This window comes from Pteropus alecto, unplaced genomic scaffold (assembly GCF_000325575.1).
Source record: "Pteropus alecto unplaced genomic scaffold, ASM32557v1 scaffold195, whole genome shotgun sequence".
Classification (NCBI taxonomy): Eukaryota; Metazoa; Chordata; class Mammalia; order Chiroptera; family Pteropodidae; genus Pteropus; species Pteropus alecto.
The window spans coordinates 8,412,752-8,436,658 of record NW_006438073.1 but is presented as its reverse complement, the minus strand read 5'-3'; the positions used below and the strand labels follow the sequence as shown (position 1 = coordinate 8,436,658).

The window sequence follows — 23,907 nt, the reverse complement described above, 5'->3', positions numbered from 1 at the left end:
GGCGCAGCCACTGTTGAGTGGACGAGGACGGCGGCGAGATAAGTAACGAAAAGCGGAGACCGTGACGACGACCTGGCCGCCGATTCCGTTACATCTGGAAGGCGGTCTCACGTGACATTACATGTTTAACTCTGACCACAAAGTGCCTGCGCCCCTCCTGCGTCGGCTTCACGAAGCCAGTTATTCTCTGAGAATTAGTTCTTTTTCTCTAAGGAACAATGATTCCATGTCTGTCATCCGGGGGGCTGAGATTGCCAGGATTCTCAGCATAGGTAAATAACGGTATTTACAACATAGCTGCAGTTCCAGCCCACCGAGGACAGTGGCATCTTTTAGAATTTCAAGAAATCCTTGTTGAAGGAAATTGAAAAACAAAGAATGATGAAATCAATAGATACAGACTTTCCGTTCAGAGATGGAGAAGCACATTTGCATGAAAACATAGTCCACTGAGGCAACGAGGATGCGTTCGAATACTCGACCCGCCATTTCCCAGACAAGCTACTTCTCTGGGCCTCAGTTTCCCTGATACTGTGTCATGTGAAGATTACGTTTTTCCTGACTTGATATTGTTGTCGTGACGACTAAGCGAATGAATGCTCGTAAGGTATATAAAAAACGCCTGGCACCTACTGAACTCTTAGTAATTGTTACATATTATTAATGCAACAGATAAAATGCAGTTAAGGTAAACGGGAACACTGTGTCTCAGTCATATTTTTTATACCCGGTATGTCACTCAGCAGCCAGTCAGACCGGAAACTGCCTCGAGAGCAGAGGGAGCCTCAGCCCAGCGCCCCAGCGGGGCCTGGCGGGGTCTGTAAGGGAGCCTGGGGGGGGTGGAAGGACTCTTGGGGGTCAGGCTGCCGGCTGCTTCCCAGCCCTTGGGCAGTGTCGTGGTTCACTTGCCCGTGAGCACGGGGCGGAACTGCCCAGGGCCACCTCCACGCAGACGTTTGGAACGAGGACCTGTGCTGTTTGGGGTCCATGGCCGGGTGCCCGCAGAGGCGGCGGCATCTTACCCAGGGGGCTCCAGCATCCGTGATTCGGGGACCCATTGGGACCCAGGGCCCAGGCCCCCACCGATGCCAAGGGTCCCCTGGTGTAGTTATGTTTTGGGGCAGTCAAAACGATCTGTGCATTTTCGACTGGGCGGGGGGTCGGCTCAGGGCTCACCTGCATTTCCGCATCCGGCGCCGTGACCTTGGATGATCGGCAGCTGTTTATTCGTTCACGTAGGTGTCGCCGATGCTAGTACATTAACAGCGACGCGTGTTTTCTGTGTCCATAGACCTGTATTCAGTACAATGCTAATTTCCCACCCGATCGAGAGTATAGAACTTTTTTGTTTATTTATTCTAACATTCATTTTAACGTTTCTGCCTGACGAAGTTTGCGCGTCAGCCCGAGGCTTCTCGCCGGCCGCCTCTCATTCCGCTGCTCATTTTCAGATCTACGCGAAAAACCTGGTGAACGCCGACCGCTGCGCCCTGTTCCAGGTGGACCACAAGAACAAGGAGCTGTACTCCGACCTGTTCGACATCGGAGAGGAGAAGGAGGGGAGGCCCATCTTCAAGAAGACCAAAGAGATCAGGTACAGCGGAAGTAGCGTCCCGCCCGCTGCCGCCGCAGCGCGCAGGTGCCCTGTCGCCCTCTCTCCTGTGCCTGTCCGCAGGTATGCTGACAGCACTTGTCACACTGTGATATCATTCCCACCAGGACCCGCCTCCTGAAGGTAGTGCTTCTGGGAATGACATTGCAGTGCCAGCGAAACCGCGCCTAGGAAGCGTTAGCGTCACTCCTGGAAACGCCGTCTTCCGGAGGCGGTCCTTTTGGAAATCATGGCGGAAAACCTTACTAGTGCCCCCAGGTAGGTAAAGGTGCACCCCGCCTGGAGTCCGCAGGGTTTCCCGTGCCTAAGAGCAGGGCGTACGTAGGACAGGCTGGCACGCCACCCCCCCCGGCCCAACACCCCAGCCTGTAGGGGCCACTGAGCAGGTGCTTTAATCAGTCGTGTGACACCCTTGTTGTGTCTCGAAATGAAAGCCCTGTTTGTTTCCATAAGTGGCAGCTTCGGTCACTTAAGTGAACAGAGTGGAGCTCGTTCCGCTGGTTGACGCATGGTGGCTCCGACGTGTCACAGTCCGAACACCTACAAGGAGCACGGTCACAAAACTTTTAAGAATCTAGGTTAACATTCAAAACTTGGGTCTATTTTCGAGACATTTGCATTCTTCCTCCTTTCTGTGGCTTTGAACTTTTCCACATGATACTGTGGAGTGCTTCGGGCGTCGCCACCCTAAAGTCCCTCTTCCTCACTAATGAACCGCAGTTCCTTTGGGCGCCTGTTGTGGAGGGAGCTCACCAGGTGGGAAGGACACGGTGTCACCTCTGCCTCCCACGGGGCACTCACCCCCGTTCCACGTCCTAGGGCATGGAGCCTGCGTCCCACGCTCCTAGCTCAACTCAGAGGCGCTAGTTTTTTTTGTCATTGTTATATTTTTGGTCGGTTGGTTTCTTCAGACCTCAGTAAATCAGTGCAGATGTAGTCATTTAGGTAAAGTCGGTTCTGTCGCTGAGGGTCCCAGTGCCCCTGCCAGTTCTGGCATCGATCTTATTTTGAAGATGAAAATGGGGAGCCTGTTCCCACGAGCACATGAGACACTGTGAGGGGACGTGGCTCACGGTCACTCTCTGAGCTGCCTGGTCTCTGAGGGCCACTGCTCAGTCACGGCTGCCACCGACCAGGGACAGCAGCACGGAGAGTGAGCAGGCACAGTCGGGCGACCCCCAGGCCGAGAAAGCTAGCATGGGCACGCAGTGGCACCTGATGTTCTTTGCCCATGGCAGGCTGCGTTTTTGCCTTCATACCAACAACCTGATTTTATGCAGAGTCGGGGGCAGTTATTGGTGTTTTAAGTGTATCAATTCTCTTTCAAATTCTCCTGAGGGAAAAATCCTTGGGGTAGAGCTTTATTTCAATAATGATTTTCTCCTACAATGTTGAAAATGTCATACTATGAAAGCTATTTTGCAGCCATTGAAATCTGTAGATATTGTGGATTTTAGACATCCTTTTTAACTAAATTTCAAAATGAGTGCACGACTAATGATATTGTAATGAGAAAACTATTCAGAAATATGAGGATGCATTTACAATATAAGATGCTGATGTTAGATATCAAAACATAATTAAGTAGATTCAGATAATGCTTGTGTTTTGACTGTTTTTAAATTTAACAAATTAAGTAAAAATACTAGAAGTTATAAATCGTGTTATTTTTATACAATGTTTGTATTGCAAATGCCTTAAAATTCCCGTCCTGTGTAGTATCTCAAGATCAGACATAACATGTGACTCTGGTCGTGAGTGTGGTAGAAGGTGTGATCTAGTCACACGTGTGGTAGAAGGTGTGAGTCTGGTTGCGTGTGTGGTAGAAGGTGTGAGTTTGGTTGTGTGTGGTAGAAGGTGTGACTGCGTATGTAGTAGGTATGATTCTGCGCGTGTGGTAGAAGGTGTGACTCTAGTGTGTGTGGTAGAAGGTATGATTCTGGTTCTGTGTGTAGTAGGTGTGACTGCGTGTGTGGTAGAAGGTGTGACTGCGTGCGTAGTAGGTGTGAATGCGTGTGTGGTAGAAGGTGTGACTGCATGTATCGTAGAAGGTGTGACTCTGGTTGCATGTGTGGTAGGTGTGACTCGGTGTGTGTGTGGGAGAAAGTGTGACTGACTGTATGGGTAGTAGGTGTGACTGCGCGTGTTGTAGAAGGTGTGAATCTGGTTGCGTGTGTGGTAGAAGGTGTGAATCTGGTCACGTGTGTGGTAGAAGGTGTGAATCTGGTCACGTGTGTGGTAGAAGGTGTCACTGCATGTGTAGTAGGTGTGACTGTGTATATCATAGGTGTGAATCTGGTTTTTGTGTGTGGTAGGTGTGACTGGTTTTTGTGTGGTAGAAGGTGTGACTGTGTGTGTCGTAGGTGTGACTGTGTGTGTGGTAGGAGGTGTGACTGGGTGTGCATGTGGTAGGTATGACTGCGTGTGTGGTAGAAAGTGACTGCGTGGGAGAAAGTGTGACTGTCGTAGGTGTGACTCGGTGTGTGTGTGGGAGGAGGTGTGACTGTCGTAGGTGTGACTCTGGGTGTGTGCGTGGTAGAAGGTGTGACTGCGTGTGTCGTAGGTGTGAATCTGGTTTTTGTGGTGGAAGGCGTGACTCTGGGTGCGTGCATGGTAGAAGGTGTGACTGCGTGTGTAGTAGATGTGACTGCGTATGTTGTAGGTGTGAATCTGGTCACGTGTGGTAGAAGGTCTGACTGCGTGTGTCGTAGGTGTGACTCTGCATGTGTGTAGTAGGTGTGACTCTGGGTGTGTGCGTGGAGAAGGCACGTTGGCGTTCACCTGCATTCGTGTTTTCATTGTGCCACTGACACTTCAGGAATTTTAGCAAGCCGCTGAACACATCCGTCTCAGTTCACACCACAGTGAGAAGTAATTGAGAAAATTTATGTCGAAGCATCTTGTAAATTATAAGATGATTCAGAATGTGTAAATGAAAAGTTAATACAGCATTTAAAATGCGGCAATGCTCTTTCGTTCAATATTTGGTGGTAGCGAAGTGCTGCGAATTATTTCACACACCTGTATGCTAATTGCCATGTTCCTCTGTTTTGTATGTGCAGATTTTCAATTGAGAAAGGCATTGCTGGTCAAGTAGCGAGAACGGGCGAAGTGCTGAACATCCCCGATGCCTACGCGGACCCGCGCTTCAACAGGTGAGAGTCGGCCTGCGCGCCCTTCCTGCACTGCCGGCTGGAGCCTCTGGGTGGCGCCCGTTGGCGCCCGGCTCGGCCGTTCCTTCCTGCTCAGCTCTCTGTTCTACTTTCCTGGAACCAGCGGTGACCAGTACTCTCGCAGTTTTCAGATATTTACAAAATGACGGTTTCAGATATTTACAAAATGCTCGACCATGAGTGATTTTCAGCTATAGATGAAAATCCTATAAAAGCAACTAAAAAGCATGAGTTTAAGTATATAAAGCTGCTTGCTTTCATTATAGTGTTGTCATTTTGTTCTGATATTTTCTCTACTGAACCATATTCTAAAAGGCTGCATAACACGTAGTGATAAAAGTACTGACATTTTGTTTTTACCAGTTGGAAATGGTTTATTAAATTATGGTATATTCATAAGAGGAAGATAATTAACAGTTAAAATGATGCATGAGTTCAGAAATAGTGGTGAATGAAAAAGATGCAGAAAGAGACGTGACGTAGTATGCCATTTACGCAAACTTTGCAAAATACTCAGGGTGTGTATTATTTATTCAACAGATTGATGTACTGTAAAGATGGGAACCCAGCAAGCATGCACGTGCTCTACATTTATGCGGTGGGAGAGGGGAAGACAATTGGGTTGGGAAGCGACACAGGGGCCACCCCACCCCAGCTTATCTTTCACGTTTCTTTCAAGAAGAAAAGAAGAGACTAGAAGCGAATATGATCGCTAACATTTGTGGAACGGTTCTGCCATTTGTTTGTTCTAGAGTGACCTGGATTAAGCTACTTCATGTCTCTGAGCCTGAATTTCCTCGTCGTTAAAATGGGAACAATAATGCCTGTTTTGTAGTTTTGTTTTTGTTTTTAAGATTAGACATGATATTCATACAATGTCGGCTTTACCTGACACGCAAAAGTAGGAACTCAAAAGGTTGCCGCTTTTATCCGATATTATTAAAGTTGAGTTAGATGGCTTATACAAATTTTGGTTTCTTTTGAGTTTCTTTTGAGAACTGGAAACCAAATTATATGAATGTGGTTTTAATAAATCTCTAGAAATTGAGTATCAAGACTGATGCTGTGACCGTTGAGTAAAAGTCTAGAAAGTTCGACCACCGTATGTGGGTAATTCAAATGTTTGCTTTATTTTAAGGAGCAATTGACTAACATCAGTAATAGGAAGTTTTATCAGACATTTGATTAATGTCAAATACGTAAAACTCTTATATAAGCACAGCTATAGTCTAGTAATCTGTCTTACCAATAAAGAGTATGCTGAAAATCTGTTTTTTTTAAAGAAAACAAACTTATTTTAGAGCTTACAAATTGAAAATATTTACATATCCTTATATGAAACCTTTATATGAAAATGTCTGGACCAACTATTAACATGAAAGGAAAGTAACAGATGGTAAGAAATATTTACACAATGTTTATCTGACAAAATACTGTATCTAAAATATATAAACAACTTTTCCAACATAACAAGTAAGATAACCCAATTTAATAAACATGGCACAAGGTTTTAGCAGATACTTCACAGAGAAAAGATACGAATGGCCTTTAGACACGTGACGAGGCGCTTGATGTGAGGGAGAGGTAGACTGGACGGACAAGTCCCTTTGCACACCAGCCCGAACGGCTAACGTTTTAACAGACTGACACGAGCAAGGGTGGGCAAGGGCGTGTGGAAACTGGGGCGCACATACTTTGCGATGGGGTGTATAACGGCGCACCCATTGGAAGACAGTTTCGCAGTTTCTCGTAAATTTAAGTGTACACTGACTGTGCTCAGCCAGTCCCGCTCTTAGGTATCTAAGAAAAATGGTAACATCCATCAACACGAAGATGTGCATGCACATCTTCAAAGCAGCATTATTCAGAATTGCCCCAAATTGGCTGTTAGCAAATAATGACGTCCATTAACTAGTGAATAGATAAATGAGATGCACTATATCCGTGCCGTGGGACACTGCTCAGCAACCAGACACAGGCAGCAGCATGGAAGTGCTCCCCAAAACATTCCTCTAGGGGAGAGAGGCCGGGCACCGAAGACTACTGTCTGACGAGCCACTTTTGGTTATATGGCTGCTTCTGTGGAACCGAATCTTATTTTCAAAAGCCGTTTCCTCTGAATCAGAGTCAGCAGACCTTTTCTGTGAAGGATCAGGCAGTAGTGCTTCTGTCTTTATGGGCCTTAATGTCTTTGTCACAGGGTGGTGGCAATCGTTAAGGAAGGCACGGTCATGTCCTGTTAAGACCCTGTCTAGAAACAGGAGCGGGCTGCCGTGGCCTGGGCAGAGTGTGCTGACCCCTGCTCTGAGTTTTAGTTGACGGTTCCCCTTCTTGTTTGTTAAGCAAGTTGCATCTTTCACAAATGTAACCACATTCAAAGGAACATGTTATTTTACCAAGTTTATTATATTTTTCTCTGAATCCACAGTTTGCGATTTCATAGTAATACCGGCTACTTAAAACCGAACAATAAGCTGAAGGCCTCCCAGACACTTCTGAAAAACTCTCAAAGAAACAAAACGATGTTGGTTAGAAAATTTTTTAAAAAGGTTTTAATAAAACACTTTAAATTTGTCACATCGTCCTTGACTTTTAGAAGCTAACGGTTCCATTATAGTTATTTGTAACAGAAGCATGTGAATTGCAAAAGTGAGTCGGGATTTGCGATGCACGTGTAGTTGATCTTCTTCCTTTCTCTTTTTCCATTTGTGGTGGTGTTTGTGCCCGAACCCCCCCACAGAGAAGTGGACTTGTACACAGGCTACACCACCCGCAACATCCTGTGCATGCCCATCGTCAGTCGAGGGAGCGTGATCGGGGTGGTGCAGATGGTGAACAAAATCAGTGGCAGTGCCTTCTCCAAAACGGATGAAAACAACTTCAAAATGTTTGCCGTCTTTTGTGCTTTAGCCTTACACTGTGCCAACGTAAGTAATAATCGTTCGATACCTTTCTTACTACTCAATTGTAAAACCTTAAAGTAGTTTAAGTTTTTTTTTCCATTTAAGTTTCCTTCGTAAACCAGAAACAGTGATTCCTGGTGGCACATGTTTTAGGAAATGCCTTAAAATGCCTTGGAAGACATAAAAATTTAATACTTGACTTGAAGGCGTGAATTTGTTAAAAAGAAAAGTGAAGTTAAAGGTAAGATGTTCAGCATAAGGTTTATATTTCACAGGATCATAGTGAAACGAGTAAGGAAAATGTTTTCTGAACCCTTGCTGTTTGTCACACGTGCTGCGTTTGAGATTGTTGTACGGAAGAGTCGTGACAGGAAAGGTTCTCGGGAGAAGCGAGGCGACTGCTTGGCCCCCTTGTCACAGGTGTCACCCACGCAGCCCTCACGGCGGGCCTCGCCCGTTTCCTGAGTGATAAAACGAGCTTCTCTTTATTTTATGGCATCTCACTCGAAAGCAGTTGAGTTTATCACCTTTCGATTACGCTTTCATATTTTAAATGAGATGAGCGTTTAGTATTCTATAAGTTCTAGTCACCTTTTAGTGACGTCGCTGGAATTTTGAAGTTAGGCAGAATTTTGTTAACCTCTGTGTCAAGCTCAGCCACTGTGAATGGTGGTTACCACGTGATGGTTTAGAGTAGTCACCTTTCTGGACATGGAGCCGAGTCCACAGGACGAACCTGTGACCAGTGGAAACTGCTGAGTGACGACTAGGAGCAAAAACGGTGAAACTCATGCTCCCGTGACCAGAGGTCACCGCGGCAGTCCAGCCTGCGCTGTTATTTAGCAAAAGTGCCCACCCCGCTTCATGTCACGGCGGGGCCCGATCATGGGGCATTTACTGTCACTTAGCTCATCAGAAATAAACTAATAACAGTCAAATATATATGATGCTTCAAACATTAAAAGTTGCAGAGAATGTTATTTCCAGTACACTCTGAATATTGATTTTCTTATTTTTATTTTTTTAAATGCCACTTTAACATTTTTTTCATACTATATATACATAATTCTTTTTAACATTTTATTTTTTTATTTTCCCCCTCCCTTCTGGTCACCACTAGTCCATTGTCCATGTCCATGAGTCTCTGTCCTGTTCATTGTTGCTTTTAGGTTTATATCCCACATATGTGCTATCATATGATTTTCAACCTTTTCTGTTTGGCTTATTTCGCTTAGTATGATTATCTTGAGGTCCATCCATGTTGTTGCAAATGACAGTATTTCATCTCTATGGCTGAGTCATACTCCATTGTATATATGTACCACAGCTTCTTTAGCCAATCAGGTTTTCTTATTTTTAAAAGTGAACCCGGTGGAAACTAAGCGCTGTAGCAACCGGACACCCTTGTAGTCCATTCAAAACGATACAGCGACGGGCTCGCACGACTGGAAACGCAGCATCGTTCCCTTTTCTCTCCGAACTTGTACTTCTGTTACCCTGCAAAAGTTTATTCTGATATATTTATATGTTAAAAAGTGTTTTATGAGTCGCCCTAAGATAATATTCTAAACCAAACATTTATAATGGGTTTTATAAATTAATTTTGGGTTGTGGTTAGTATATGTCATAGTAGTAGATTATATGAGCCTTATTAGTATCTGTGTGATCAAAGCGAGCATCTTATGAAATATTTTGATAAATGTCAAAAATGAAAAGCATGAATTATTGGAAACTATCGTTTCTTAATGAGATGGCTGTGGCTTAAAACAAAAATAGTTACTGTACCGTACCCATTCATAGGTTTCACCCTATTAGAGTAAAACTAAGTTTTTTACACTTTTTATTTTGAAATAATTTAAAATAATTTCAGACAGAAAGCAAAGTTGCAAAAATAGTGCAAAGAATTCCATAGACCTTTCCCCCTGCCCCCAGCAGCGAGTCTGTTGTCATTTTTGCTGTGATGGTCTCCTCCGTCTCTCATCCTAGAGACCAGCTTTCTCTGATGTGTTTGAGAATATGTCTCAGACAGTGTCTCAGAACCACTAAATACTTCAGTTTGTATTTTCCCAAAACAAGGATATTATCTTCTTTTTCTACTGCATAGTTTATAGAATCAAGAAATTCTCATTGGTACTGTATTGCTTTGTTAGGGCTACCATAGCAAATACCATAGCCTGGGTGGTTCAACCAACTGTCCCCAACCTTTGTGGCTCCTGTGAGAATCTGATGCCTGGTGATCTGAGGCGGAGCTGAGGCGGTGATGCTGGCGCTGGGGAGCGGCTGCAGATAGAGATGGAGCTTTGCTCACTCGCCCTCCGCTCACCTGCTCTGTGGCCCAGATCCTAACAGGCCACAGACTGGTATTGGCCTGCGGCCCAGGGGTTGGGGACCCCTGGTTTAAACAACAAAGTTTATTTTCTGCATTTCTGGTAACTGGAAGTCCACGGTCAAGGCATAGGTAGGTTTGGTTTCTTCTGAGGCCGTTCTCCTTGGCTCGTAGGTGGCGCCTCCTGTGTTCACATGGGCTTTCCTCTGCGAGTGTCTGTGTCCTGAGCTCTTCGAGTAAGGACGCATGTTATTCGGTTAGGGCCCACCTGTTGAGCTCATCTTACCTTAATCACCTCTTTAAAAGCCCCTCTATAATTGTGATCATTCTCTAAGGTGCTGGGATTAGGGGTCCACTGTCTGAGTTTGGGGGGCACACGTCGGCTCCTGACAGGCGCCTTGACCCTCGAGGCCTCCTCAGCCCCCTTTACGCGGGAACCGCTCCTCGCTCCGCCCTTCCTGGCGCTGGCGTTTTTGAAGCACACAGGCCACTTACTTGCATCTTAATTTGGTTTTGTCTGCTGTTTCCTCGTGATTGTTTTAAGGTTGCAATTTCGACAGGAGTATCACAGAATCATAGGTTCTCCCCGTATCCCCTGCAGGCGGCCACATACCACTACTGGTGGCGGGAACTTTGCTCACTCAGCTGAGGTGCTGTCTGCTGGGTTTCTCCAGTGACGCGTCCTGCTCCCCCTCACTATTTGTGAAGAGAGTTTACACATAAGTCTTCACGTCCATTTTCTTTCTTTGTCTCTCTGAGGTTTATGCTTATACCTCTGGTCGAACATCCCAGAATCCCTTCTAGTCATCTCATTTCTGTCTCTGGAACTCTGTTCTTTGACATGGAGAAAGTTGGCCCCCACGGCTCAGCATCGATCTTGTGCCTGCTTGTCCCTTCATGTTTAAGGAAGCCGTAGGCTTTTGTTCATAAGTGGATGGGAGCAGGGAGAGTTCTGTTACCGTAGTGTTTCTGAAATTGAGCTTCACATGCGCCGAGATGCCCAAAAGACCTGAAAGTTCCATCACCAAAAACGAGTGACCTATTAGCCGAAAATTTATTGAAGCCGATTTCTTTACTATTTTATGAGAGCTTTAGAGCACACTGCCGGACCGCATTAACGCCAGTATTTTAAACTGTCTGTTGGTTTTAAGAGGTTTCTGCATCCGAGCAGTTTGAGAAGGGGTTATTTGGAGATGTGAGGTGGGCAAAAGTCACTTTCAGGTGAGAGTATGGGCGAGAGTCGAGGAGGGAGACATCGAGCCTCTCACAGTCTGGCTGCATTCCCCTGTGTCCTCTGAAGGCCGAGGGTGTGTTCCCAAGATCACGTACGTGTCGGTTTAAGCCACCTGAGTTCCTGGGGGCGTCGTCCGGGGACTCAAGGCTCTTCTGAGCCCCTGACCACGACGTCGTCACACTTGGATTCGATCGTGATTAGGCGGTTACACCAAACCAAATACTAAACTAAAGTAATAAAAACAGCATTCCTGAAAAGTCACGAGTGAGTTGATAGCATCCTATTTTTACGTTGATTATTTTAGGTAAATTATTCAGGGTAAATTAGTGGAATTGGCTTTTACTGGAAATGACTTGCAGTTTTTCTCAGCACCGTGATCTCTGCTCTCCGGCAGTGGTGGGTAGCGTATGTGCCGGCATCGTGCCAGGTCGTCGCCTGGCTGGCCGGCTCTGGACGGGGCGCTGTCCTGCCCCCGGTTCAGGCTGCCTCGAGGGCGCGTGTTGAAATCTGTGCAGTGAAGCTTCAGCTCTCCGCGGAGTTTGTTCCCCCCTTTTTTTTTTACCGCAGTATTTTTTCTCATTAAAGCTCATAGAAATTACATTGTTTGGACGGTTTTCCAACTCGAAGAAAGAGCGACTGCCTCCTCTGCCTCCACCTCCGCCTTCGTTCGTGGGGCCCGTGTCCTCCCCTTCCCCGGCCTTCGGCTCGGGGGTGGACCGGGAGTCGGCGCGTTTCCAGACCGCGCCAGCTCTCACACGTCCCTACCGTGGCCCTGCTGGCCTGGCGGGAGGGCGGGCATCCTTCCATGTGTGCAGGGGAGCAGCTCTCGCGTCGTGCCGGCCCCAGTGACATGGCCACTCTCTTCTCCCGCCTTCCCTGTTGGAGATGGCGGTTCCCGGAGCTCCGGACTGGGGGCCACGACCCGGGCGCCCCTTGACGCGATGTGTTTTGAACAGGTTTTCCCTTGAGCATTATAGGAAGATGAAGAAAAACACCGTTTAGCGAGCATTGTCATAAGCAGCGCCTCACATCCCTAGGCTCCCCGCCTCTGCTTAGTGGCCTTCTTGTTTCTAGAGAACATACATAAATATTTAGGAAGGTGATAAATATGAAAAAGCTTTGTGCAGAAATGCCGCCATTAACCTCTGGCTGTTTTTAAGTCAGGTTGAGCGTGTTAGTGCTTGGAAATTCAAAATCTCTCAGCTCTTGAACAGATTTACTGAATCTTTGATAAGATCGTGTTTCCCGCGTGAGAATCGCGTCTCGTACCGAGCGTGATCGTGGTGCAGCGCATTTTGTCGTCCGGCTCAGCCACCTTGTTTGATCAAGAGGCCTGTCCAGGAGACAAGGCGCGTGGCCGTGTGAACACGCACGATGCCATCTGCAGTTCGTGGGATCCCACCCTCTTACTGCCTGAAAGGGCCAGATCTCTGGTCGGCGTCTCCGTTTTGTTTTCAGCAGATCGTTGACAGTCCTGTCAGTGGAAAGGTAACCGCTTAAGAGCACCGAAAGAGTCTCTTAAAACCAAAACGGTCAACTCATTTACTTATATGGGTTACGATTTTAAAGAAACAATCAGGTATTACAATAACCTATCCCCTGGGGCTGTTGCGACTTAAGTGAGATAATACGGGTAAAATTCTTATCCGCACAGTGCGTGCTCTGTAGCACTCATTCGAGCTTACATCCTTTGATGTTACTCTATTTGATGTAGATACACACGTGTATGTGTTTTACACATATATATTACATATACATATGTGGGTGTGTACACATATGTGTATATCTAAATATATAAAATGCACGAAATCCAAATTCATTGTTTAGATAGATAGATAGATAGTCTGTTGCTTTCAGAGGCTAAATTGCTTTTCCTTACAGTTGGCATTTGCCTCACTGGCTGACTGGAGAATAGCGAGAAAGAGCTAACAGGGCCCTTTGGTGTCCACCCTGAGGGCACACCCCCGAGCTGGCAGAGGAGGAGAACCAGCAGTTCTTGCTCACAGGGCGTCGGCGTTGTGCGTGGGGCGGAGTGCGCTGGCGCACAGTGCGAGTCGTGCTCCTGTTCGTTTGTTCTCTCTCTCTGCCTCCTTCTGAGTTCACATACGTCCTCGTGGTAAGAACATGACGTCAGAAATGATCTTTCCCTTTTTCTCCCTTTGGTTTCATTTTAAACACTTAGGATTTTGTCAAAGTGAAAAAAAATTAGCCCTTTGCCTTTTGGTACCGTGGCTTCCAGTCGCCGGAATAGCTGTGAAGGTGGTGGGAGTCACGTGTCAAGTGCCCCGTTTTTGCAACAGTGTGTTTTTCATCTTTCAATGATTTTTCATCAACTCAGTCCGCAGGGGGTGCCAAGCCATGGATTTTTCCTGGCGTTGGTCTCTTCTTCAGTGGGTCCCTTCCTTCATCCATTCGCTTACTGATTTACTTGATGGTCACTATCCACATTCATCTGGACCCACCTCCCCTGTGGGGACCCTGTGCCCAGGACCGCGTCCCCACGCAGCCGCTTCTCACGCAGCTGCGGCCAGGCGTCCCGTCCTGCGTGGCCTTCACGTCCCAGAACCACGAGCCACCACCTCTGCTGGGCCCAACCGCCCTGCGGTCCACGGCAGCACTGTTTTATGCAACTAATAAACAGTGCGAGGTTCCTCGTTCAGCGTTCTCTGCGCCTGTGTGGGATGTGTCTTTGACTTCAGGGTTTATTTTGAGAACCAAATTAATTTCATTCATGGTACCATTTAATGCTCTGGACAAATATTATACTGAACAAATAGTTTGGCAGTTGGAATCGAAATGTGAATTAGACAGACAGCAGGGACAATCCCTCAACTTAAATAGCAGGACGAGCATCGTTACAGCCCCAGCTTCCCCAGAAGCTACTTCAATCTGATGCATGGTCCCCCGTGCCAGCGGGAGCTGCGGAGCCAGCTGTCTAAAGCAGGAGGCCTTGCTCCTGTGCGGGGCGGCCCGCTTCGCGCATGCGGCCCGCGGTGGACATGGGATGCACAGTTGGCCCTTGCATGGTGGCCTGGCCACCGAGGAGGACTTGCCCAAGGAAACACAGGAAACGTGGGGACAGGGCGCCAGGGCACTGAGAGCCCAGCACGGTGCTCGGTCCCTTACGTGGGGGGTCCCACCGAACCCTCGCGTTCCTCCCTGGGTTACGTGCCGCGGTGCCCACAGCCCACACACGGAGACACAGGGCACAGAATGAAGGGTCGGCCTGGATTCATAAACAAGAAGTGCTGGAGGGGGACTCGCCCAGCGGAGAGCCCGCAGGTGACCGGGCGGCGGACCCGGCTTGGCTCTCGGCTGCTCTCTGTAGGTGGCTCCGGGCCCACAGGGGACTTCAGTAGCCTTAGGGTGGCCTCCAAACACCACCAGCCATAAACGCAGTGAGCGTTATTACAGAAATGGGCCGCAAGCAAAACATTGCACAGGATCACTAACTAAGTGTTCTTGTTATACACTCAGTGTTACTCACTGACAAAAGGTGGCCTTCATACCACATGGCTGAAGTGTGCTGCTACACTCCCGTGTCCAGGTCGTGCTCCCTCGGGCCCCTGTGCCTCTTCCATGTCCTGGTGCCTGAGTCCGCATGTCACCAGGGCACGGCAGCGCCCCGCCGTCTCTTCTGGCTGGACAGAGAGGCCAAGGTTAACGACTCAGTTGTCACAGGCAGATTACTTAATGTGAAATCAGCTAAAAAGACAACATAGTTTTTTACCTTCAGTAATCGCGGTGGGATGAATAAGGTGAAATCATTTACTGATAATTCTGCATTGTATTATTTTCTACTATTCATGTTGGAAGTAGTTTAGAAAAATGAGGATCAAAATATCTATAAAATTTGCCAATACTATTTTTGCAGTAGAGTTAAAATACATGTGTTATTTACCTATACTGATTACACTATAAAATAATACATAAAATTGTAAATTTAAAAATGCATAGATTTACAAACAAATTGATAAATATAAGTTCACAAATAAAACTGATAAAAATAAAATTGATTCTAACTGGAAGTCATGAGTTTATAAAATGATGATAGAAGGATGATTACCTTCCAGTATGCTTGCGAGAGTTACTTAGCGGACTGCCTGCCACGCCCTAAGTGCTCAGTAATGTTCGCGATTATAATTGCAGTGTTATTTTGGTGCCCGATGTAGTTATTCACCAGCAGCTTTTCCATAGAATCGCAGCCCCACAGGTCGTGCTGACTGACATAAATACCCAGCGGGGCCTGTTGACTGCTCACACTGCCACCAGAATCCAGTGTCATCTCACATGGAACAGTGAACGAGAAGGTCACTGCTTTTCCAAATGCGCTCATTCCATGAAGCAAGCGCTTTGAAAACAGATGTTTGCAAGTACTTTCATTGTTGTGTGGCTTTCTCCCTGAAATTTATGTCACATGTACAAATGAACACGTACCTTTAAAAAGACTGAGCAGAAATTTTGTAATAATTTTCCTGAGGTTTATTAATATACAGTAAGCTACACATGTTCCTAGAGTGTACAGTCAGACAAGGGTGTAGACGCACCCTCTCCACCGCGTGAGGCCATCACCACCGTCAGGATGACGGGTGTATCTGTCACTCCCCAGTTTCCTTCTGCCCCTCTGTGATTCCACCCTCGTAACCCTGTCATCGTCATCCTCCCCGGTCTGAGGAGAACACCAGCCTGCTTTCTGTCACTGTAAACTGCTTTGCATTTTCTAGAATTATTCCATATAAGTGGAATCATAAAATCACTATTCCTTTCTCTCCAGCTCCTTTCGCTCAGCATAATTATTTTGAGGTTCATCCATGGCATCGCACGTATAAATAGTTCACCCCTTTTTCACTGAGCAGTGTGCCATTGTATGCGTTTGCCGTGATCTGTTTCGTCACCTGCTGATGCACATTCGAGTTACTTTTGGCTCCTAACGAAGCCGCAGTGAGCCAGGTGCACAGGTCCTCGTGTGCACATGCGCTTTCGTGTCCCCGGGTGAATGCGGAGCTGCGGGAGGCTGTCATGGTCGGGAGTGTTTGCCTGTTCTGGGAGCCTTCAGATGGCTCTGCAAGCTGGCCGTGCCCTGCTACGTCCCCGGCCTCACGTGTGTGTTCTGGTCGCTCCACATCTGCCATCTCCGTGTCTTCTCTGGTGAAGCGTCCTCGCGAATCGTTTGCCCACTTTTTTTGTTTGCGATTATTTGCTTTCCTATCATTGAGTTTCGATAGTTCTCCATGTGCTCTAGGCTGCTTGCAGATACTGGCTCCCGGCGTTTGGCTCGTCTGGCTTCTGTCCAGAGCGGTTTGAGTCAGAGGAAGTCCAACGTGTGCCTTTTCTCTTACGATCATGCGGTCAGCGTGGCAGCAAAGATTGTCTTATGTTTTCTTCCATAGTTTTGTACCTCTAGGATTTACATCTAGATTTCTGATTCGTTTTGAGTAAGTTTTTATCTGCGATGCAGGGTAAGGACTAGCGTTTGTTCACTGGTTCATTCATCCATTTTTCCCGTGGGTCTCCACCCTTCCTTCCAGCATCGTTCGTTGCAGAAAGTCTCCTTTCTGCACAGTCTGGACTCCGCATCCTTGTGGAACATCAGCCGGCCATCTGCGTTGAGGACTGTCATGTCCTCTCGATGAACCGACCCCTTTTCTTTCGAAATGACCTTCTTCGTTCCTGGTAATAGTTGGCTCTGAAAGCTATTATCCGATGTTAATACCAACACCTTTTCTTTTTACTGGTGTTAAATGGTATATCTTTTCCACTCTTTTACCCTATTTGTGTCTTTATATTTAAAGTAGGATTCTTGTAAACAACATAAGTTAGATCTTACTTTTTTTATTCAATCTGACCATTTTTGCCTTTTAATCAGGATATTTACACGGTGCATATTTTTTATGTTTAGGTGTAAATTCACAATCATTTGTTTTCTGTTTGTTCCATTTATTCTTTATTTCTTTTTACATCCCTTTCTTCCTTTAAAATTGAATTTTTTTTATGATTTTATTTTATGAAACAGATTTTAACTGATTAAAATTTTCCAGGAAGAGTTTCATTGGTTTCGAAGCTGTTCGATAATATTCAATCGATTACTTCTCAGGATTAACTGATCAACATCAGGGAAAATGGAAATGTATCTGAATTTCGACCAAAAATATTAATGGTTGGGGAACTGAAGTGTCAATGGGATGTTTTTAGAGCAGCCAGGACTCCATTTCATTTGGATGCATATGCTTTTTGGCACATCCTTCTCAAATCGCACGAGGTGAACTTCACTGAACCGGACACAAATGTCACCATCTCACAAAGATTAGAGGAACAACGTGACAGTCAATAACATACATTTAATTACTGTGTTTTCTTTTTAAAATATATAATTGTTTAGTAAGAACAAAAAGTCTTATTTAGTAAGTAGACATTTTAAAAATATATATTTTATTTTTCTAAAATTTCTATTTTAGTTTGTGTTTTTGATCATAAAGCAGTGTACATTTATTGAGCCCACGTCTCCAAAATTCTTTTACTGACAGAGGACTTCACCATCATACGTTTCAGAGAATCCCTGGACTAGAGGACTCTGAGATCAAGAATTAAGCTAAATATTTAAAAAAGGAGACACAGAAAAAAATACCTTGACTCTTGACTCACTCGGTCCCTGTCTCATTCCCTTCAGCCTGATGCTCCCTCCCAGGGCCCTGCAGCGGGAGTCTGAGAGCAGGGCGCAGCAGATGAGTACGCAGCCGTCTCGCGGCCCGGAGGTGTCCGATGAGTCGTCTTAAACGGAGATAGAGTTTAAAGAGCTGTTTGTTTTGCATCTTCAGGACCGCGCGAGCGCCTAGGCGTCTTCAGCGTGCAGGGGGATGGGGCGCGATGGGCAGTCACTGTCGTCCCTGCATAGCGACAGTAGTGTCATAGTCCTGATCCGTTTACACCAAATTCTGACCTTTACGTGTTCGCCGCGTTCGCCTTCCAGATGTACCACAGGATCCGCCACTCCGAGTGCATCTACCGGGTGACCATGGAGAAGCTGTCCTACCATAGCATCTGCACGGCAGAGGAGTGGCAGGGCCTCATGCGCTTCAGCCTCCCGGGCCGGCTCTGCAAGGAGATTGAACTGTGAGTGCTCGCCTGGGCGCCTGGGGACGGGGACAGCGCGCCTCCGGGACGGGGACGGGGGACAGCGCTCCAAGCCCGGGGACGCTGAGGCAGTACGGGTTTCACATGTGGTTCCGTGGTGCCATTTGACCCCCGAAGTGACTCCAAATCTTACAATACAACTTGGAGTTAAAGACCAAAGTCTTTTAAAAAGATCACATAATCCTTAAAAAAAAAAAAAAAAAGCTGAGCACAATTTTGAAATGAGTTAACCTAAATGTTAGCTTTTCTCAGTCTTTTGCACAGTTCACACCAGGTGATATTTAATAATCAAAATGGCATTTAACATCAGATTTTTAAAAGTGTTCATTTCTCTATAAATTTAAATTTACCAATTAAATTTGAGAACTTAGTAGTAATTCAACTTTCACTTTGTTTTCTAATCCTTGCTAATACACGTTATTGCCGGCGGTAGAAACTGGCAAATTGTACGCCCATTGTGAGTGCAAGCCAGCACTGACTGTTTAACTGCCTAGAAAATCCTCATGAGCGACCCGGAGCCGGAGCCGACAACTGCCTTCTTATTGGGAAGATAGTGTTGTTGACTGAATTAAAGGAGAGGCCATCAGACCGAGGGGGCAGTAATGCCCTGGAGGCCTAGGAGGCAAAGCAAACCGTGAGCCTGCGGAGGCCTCCAGGTCAGGACGTCACCTCCTCCCTCGGCCTCTGCCCCTGCTCCGTGCGTCTGTCCCTGGGCCCCGTGCGGCAGCCCTTCCAGTCCCCCCAGCCACCCCCGGCCTGGCACTGCCCTGCTGGAATTCCTTTTCCCTCAAACTCTGAAAACCTTTAATATGCCTCAATTTATCTTTTAACTCTTGTGGTTTAATAAGAAATACATATATTTGGTCTTTTAGCTGGCTCCTGGCACAGAGGCCCTAACACTCTGAGTGGCAGGCGTGAGGGGTGTCTTCTGTCATTCATAATAAACATCTCAGCTACACGAGTGTTCGGTTCACATCAGTGAGCGACTCTGGGAGGACGGGGTCCCAGGGCCGGAGGACCAGCCGTGTAATTAGAGTGCTGGCCTTTTCAGCTGCACCCAGGACCTTCGGGCAGGGCAGAAGGGCTGGGGGCTGAGTCAGTCACCAGAGGCCGGTGAGTTACTGCTCCTGCCCATGTGACGAAGCCTTCAGAAAAAGCATAAACGGGGGTTCAGGGAGCTTGGGACCGCGGAACAGTCGAGGCCCCAGGAAGGCGGTGGCCCCGGCGGTGTGGGAGCTCTGTGCCCTGCCCCCCCCCTCCACCCGAGGCATCGTGCCTCCCTGATCCGTGGGCTTCCGCAGGGAGCTGTCGGACCTGAGGAGGGGTCGCGGGGCCTCTGCTTTCCCGCTGGTCATCAGAGATCTGGTGGCCTGGACTCGCCTCTGAAGTGGGCCTGCGCCAGGTCCAGGTGGCTGGGCAGTGACCTGAACTACAGAACGTCAGGACTGGAGAAGTGCTGGGTGCGGGAAACGCACGCATTGGGTGTCGGAGGGTTGTAGCTGGAGGAACATGGTTTCTGTGAATACTAACCATTCTGTGTACGAATGTGGTTAACTAAGTTAGCAAATGGAAAATAGGTAATAACTTTAGATGTTTATATTTATGAAAATTTTTTCAGGATTTAAATAGGAGATAGAATAATTTTCAACTCAAAAATTTTTTTGGTAAGGTTTTCTTTTTATCCATGTGTTGTGTTATATACGTGTAATGTTCACATTGGGAGATTTTTTGGTACGTTTTCATCGTTTTGGTAACAACCACAACAGCTGTTTTTATAGGTTGTTTTTTAAAAACTTAAGCGATGGCTTAAATATTGGACTGAGTTCTTAAGAGAATGGGTGGCATTTCCTTCTGGAAAACGTTAGCCACGACAGCGACGTGACGAGAGGGCAGAGGCAGAGCTGGCCGCGCTCCCCGTGCATTTCAGTTTCTGGAGAGACGGCGAAATCGCTGTCTTTGCTCACTGGGTTCACACTAGGTTCACACTAATGCTGTTTAGGCATAACCTGTGCTTGCTTTTCGTTTCAGGTTCCACTTTGACATTGGTCCTTTTGAGAACATGTGGCCTGGCATTTTCGTCTACATGGTCCATCGGTCCTGTGGGACATCCTGGTACGAATGAGCTAAAAACTTCCTTTTTAAACTACTAGCAACGTGACCTCTTCCTCTCCCTGCCTATATCACTTGCCACTTTCTTGCTTGATAATTATCTTAAAATAGGCCGTATATAAATTATTTTTTTAAATATTTAAATTAAAAAAGGCTAAGATTGTCGGACAAATCCATAGCCTTTTCATCTTTCCCTTAGAAGCTGCCGTGCTCTCTGGCGACACGTCTGTCCCTTGACAAACGTACACACCTCACCAGCTGATAATAAAAGTACAGCCAAAGCACCAGTGCTTAGGCTGCCCAGCTGACAGAGATGGGGTTAGTGCTCTCCACAATCACATGCCGTTTCAGAGTGCGCTTTGGAACGCGCGCGTACATTTTGTGTCAACTCTCGACGTACATAGCAGTTAGAGAAGGTGCGAAAGAAACACGTCTCCCATTCGAAGCCTGGCGAGTCACTGTCATCTACTTGCGGACTCTCGTTGCAAACCTCCCCCGCTCACGCCCGCCTGCCCTGGAGGCCGCCGGGGCTTCATAGCTGATCTGTCCTGGCCTAAATGCACAGACTCAAAATGCAAGGAAAAATTTGCTTTCTTTCCCTGTTACTCATTTAGTCATTAAGTGGCTCATAAAGGCTCTTAGTTTCTCTAGACTTAAGTTGTCACTCCTTTCCTATTGCGTTCTGGGCCTTAGATCTATTGGGTACATTTATAAATCGCTGTTTTAAGAGGATGCACATAGGACAACTAACTCCAGTTATTTCTTAGATAGCAGTTGGCCAGTTCAAATTCTTAAAGTAACGTACCTTATATTTTAAGGCCATTTGGAAATTTTTGGTAGAGAAAATACAGGTTGCATATTTTTAGAAATTATTTGTACCCTCCTCTCTGGTATGTCAAAAAGCCCTGTTTTATATTGATGCACTTTTGTTTTAAGCTGCCTTGAATTCATTGAGAGAGTTGGTAAGGACTTAAATTGAAATACATGATAATGTAAAATAACAATGTCGTGTGATGAAAATATATGCCGTTTCCTTCATGTCCCATGTCAGGATGTCATCGTTGGCCACTTACTAATTTGATTCCTATAATAATTTGGATTCGTTTGGAAAGGATACTCATTCACCTAGACAGTCCTCTTGATCCTATAATAATTTGGATTCGTTTGGAAAGGATACTCACTCACCTAGACAGTCCTCTTGATACACACACACACATACACACACACACACACACACACACACACACACACACACACACAGAAACGTGTATGTATTTGTAGTTGATGAGTCTGAATGTGCTTTTTGGAACATATTAGTTCAAAATACTGTTCAGCAGTTCGGTACTGTATTGTAGGTCGAGCTCTGTGGGATGCAGGACGTGCTTGCAGGCGGGGAGGGTGACGGGAGGTAACCATGGGAACCAGTGCGTGCTGGTCCCAGGCCTTGCTGCCTGGCGGGCCAGTCAGCCTGTCATAATAGAGGCCGGTGAAGCGTCCCCTGCCCTGACGGGCTGCGGGAGGTGCTGAGCGAGGCGCCTGGATGCGGTGGCTGTGGACGCTCACGGTCAGGTGTGCACGGCAAGGATGTGCGTGTGTCACTCAGAGCCCTCCTGGGCCGTGACGGTCCTCCACTGCTTTCCGCTGTGACGATGTCTCTCCCGCACAGCTTCGAGCTCGAAAAGCTGTGCCGCTTCATCATGTCCGTGAAGAAAAACTACAGGCGGGTCCCGTACCACAACTGGAAGCACGCGGTCACCGTGGCGCACTGCATGTTCGCCATCCTGCAGAGCAGCCGCGGGCTCTTCACCGACCTGGAGGTACCTGCTCTGGGCCCATTCGTGACACGATGTGCGACCTGTCCCAGGACAGACTTAGGTTCATAAAGCAACAGAAGCACGTGTTGGAGGTGGCGGTCCCCACGCGTTCAGCGTGTTACTGTGTGTGAGGAACATAGATACAGGAATCCCCACTCCACTAACAGTGTTTGTAGCGGTCCTTCCCCTGACGCAGACTTCTCCCGAAGGCTGTGAGCGAAGTGAGCGCTGCTCTCCCCCAGGACAGCCCCCTGCTCCGAGAAGCTGGGTGTCAGGCGCCACTGGGACGACAGCGTCTGGGGTCTCCGCGTCGGGGAGCCGGGCTCCGGAAGGTCTTGCTGGTTCATCTGCCTCTACCCAGAGTCAGTTATCTGCTGACAGCTCCCCAGACCTAGGGCTGGGAAGGTGCGGGGCATTCCCGCACCGCTGTCAAAGCCCTTCCTCCATGATGCCTGCCCAGGTCTGGGCTGCCCACAGCCAGGCACGCCCCCTCCCCGCCTGGCCCCTGATGCCTGTGAAAGCCACCTCCATCCTGTCCTCTGAACACAGTCCTGTTTTGAGGGACAGCTAACTGGAGAAGAGCCGTCCTTGCTGTCATCGTCCCCAGGTTCTCAGGGAATGTAGAGCCCGGAGGGTCTTCCAGCTCCCCTCCCCTGTAGAGTTCCTGTCCACCTCTCTCGGCAGCCCCAGCCACCTTCCTGACCCCAACTCCCAGGGGCTCCCTGCGCAGCCCTCAGCTCCCAGAGCCTGCACTCCCTCCCTCCTCACCCCTGCACATATTGTTGCGCCCCGCCCCCCATGCCCTCCTGACCCCTGTTTGGGACCTGACCTGCCTCCTGCTAACACCCTTCGACCTGCTATCAAGAATCATTTGACTCCCAAGTTCATAAGCAGAAAAGCAAGTTAGAGCGTTTAGAATTTCCGAGATTCCTAGGGAGGTTGCTGTGTTCACGGCAGAAGCCAGGGTGGCAGGGATGACCCGGCATCCGTCCCCTGTATCCCGTCGCCCGGTTCTGACCGCCATGCGCCATCTTGCTTTCTCAAGCGCAAAGGACTGCTGATCGCGTGTCTGTGCCACGACCTGGACCACCGGGGCTTCAGCAACAGCTACCTGCAGAAGTTCGACCACCCCCTGGCCGCGCTCTACTCCACGTCCACCATGGAGCAGCACCACTTCTCCCAGACCGTGTCCATCCTGCAGGTGAGGCCGGAGCTGGAGCTGCGGGACCGTGTAGGCGGGGCTTCGCGGCCCAGGTGTTCTCACAAGCAGGTGTGGGCGTGGCTTCCTGCCTGGGGAGACCGATGGCTCATTCCAGAAACCTGTGTTTGTCGTTGTCACTAGGCAATCGTGGTTTTTAGATAAAGAATATTTCATGGGGATTTTGAGTGTATTTTGCGATCCTATTTGATTTTGAGCACACAAAACCCTGAGGCCAAGTTTGTTTCATGTAGTTTGATTTCATTTATGTGGGTGACCGTAGTCTTGAACCAGAATGCGCTGAACAGTCCATCCTGAGACTTAGGCAGATTCGGGGTTTAGAACATGGCAGTGCTTTGGTTTTTCCCTCGTGTTTGGGTTTTACTGTCTTGCCTTCACAGAGCTGG

The 23,907-nt window shown here is 47.5% G+C and overlaps 1 protein-coding gene across 1 annotated transcript in view; it reads left to right on the top strand.

Moving 5' to 3' along the window:
- PDE10A (phosphodiesterase 10A) overlaps window positions 1–23,907 on the top strand; it is a 178,251-nt gene that overhangs the window by 134,059 nt on the left and 20,285 nt on the right. The window contains exons 11-17 of the mRNA XM_015591915.2: window positions 1,452–1,594; window positions 4,675–4,767; window positions 7,526–7,712; window positions 18,216–18,358; window positions 20,408–20,491; window positions 22,155–22,305; window positions 23,348–23,503. Coding sequence (XP_015447401.2) covers window positions 1,452–1,594; window positions 4,675–4,767; window positions 7,526–7,712; window positions 18,216–18,358; window positions 20,408–20,491; window positions 22,155–22,305; window positions 23,348–23,503 — 957 coding nt within the window. The remainder of the gene's footprint in view (window positions 1–1,451; window positions 1,595–4,674; window positions 4,768–7,525; window positions 7,713–18,215; window positions 18,359–20,407; window positions 20,492–22,154; window positions 22,306–23,347; window positions 23,504–23,907) is intronic.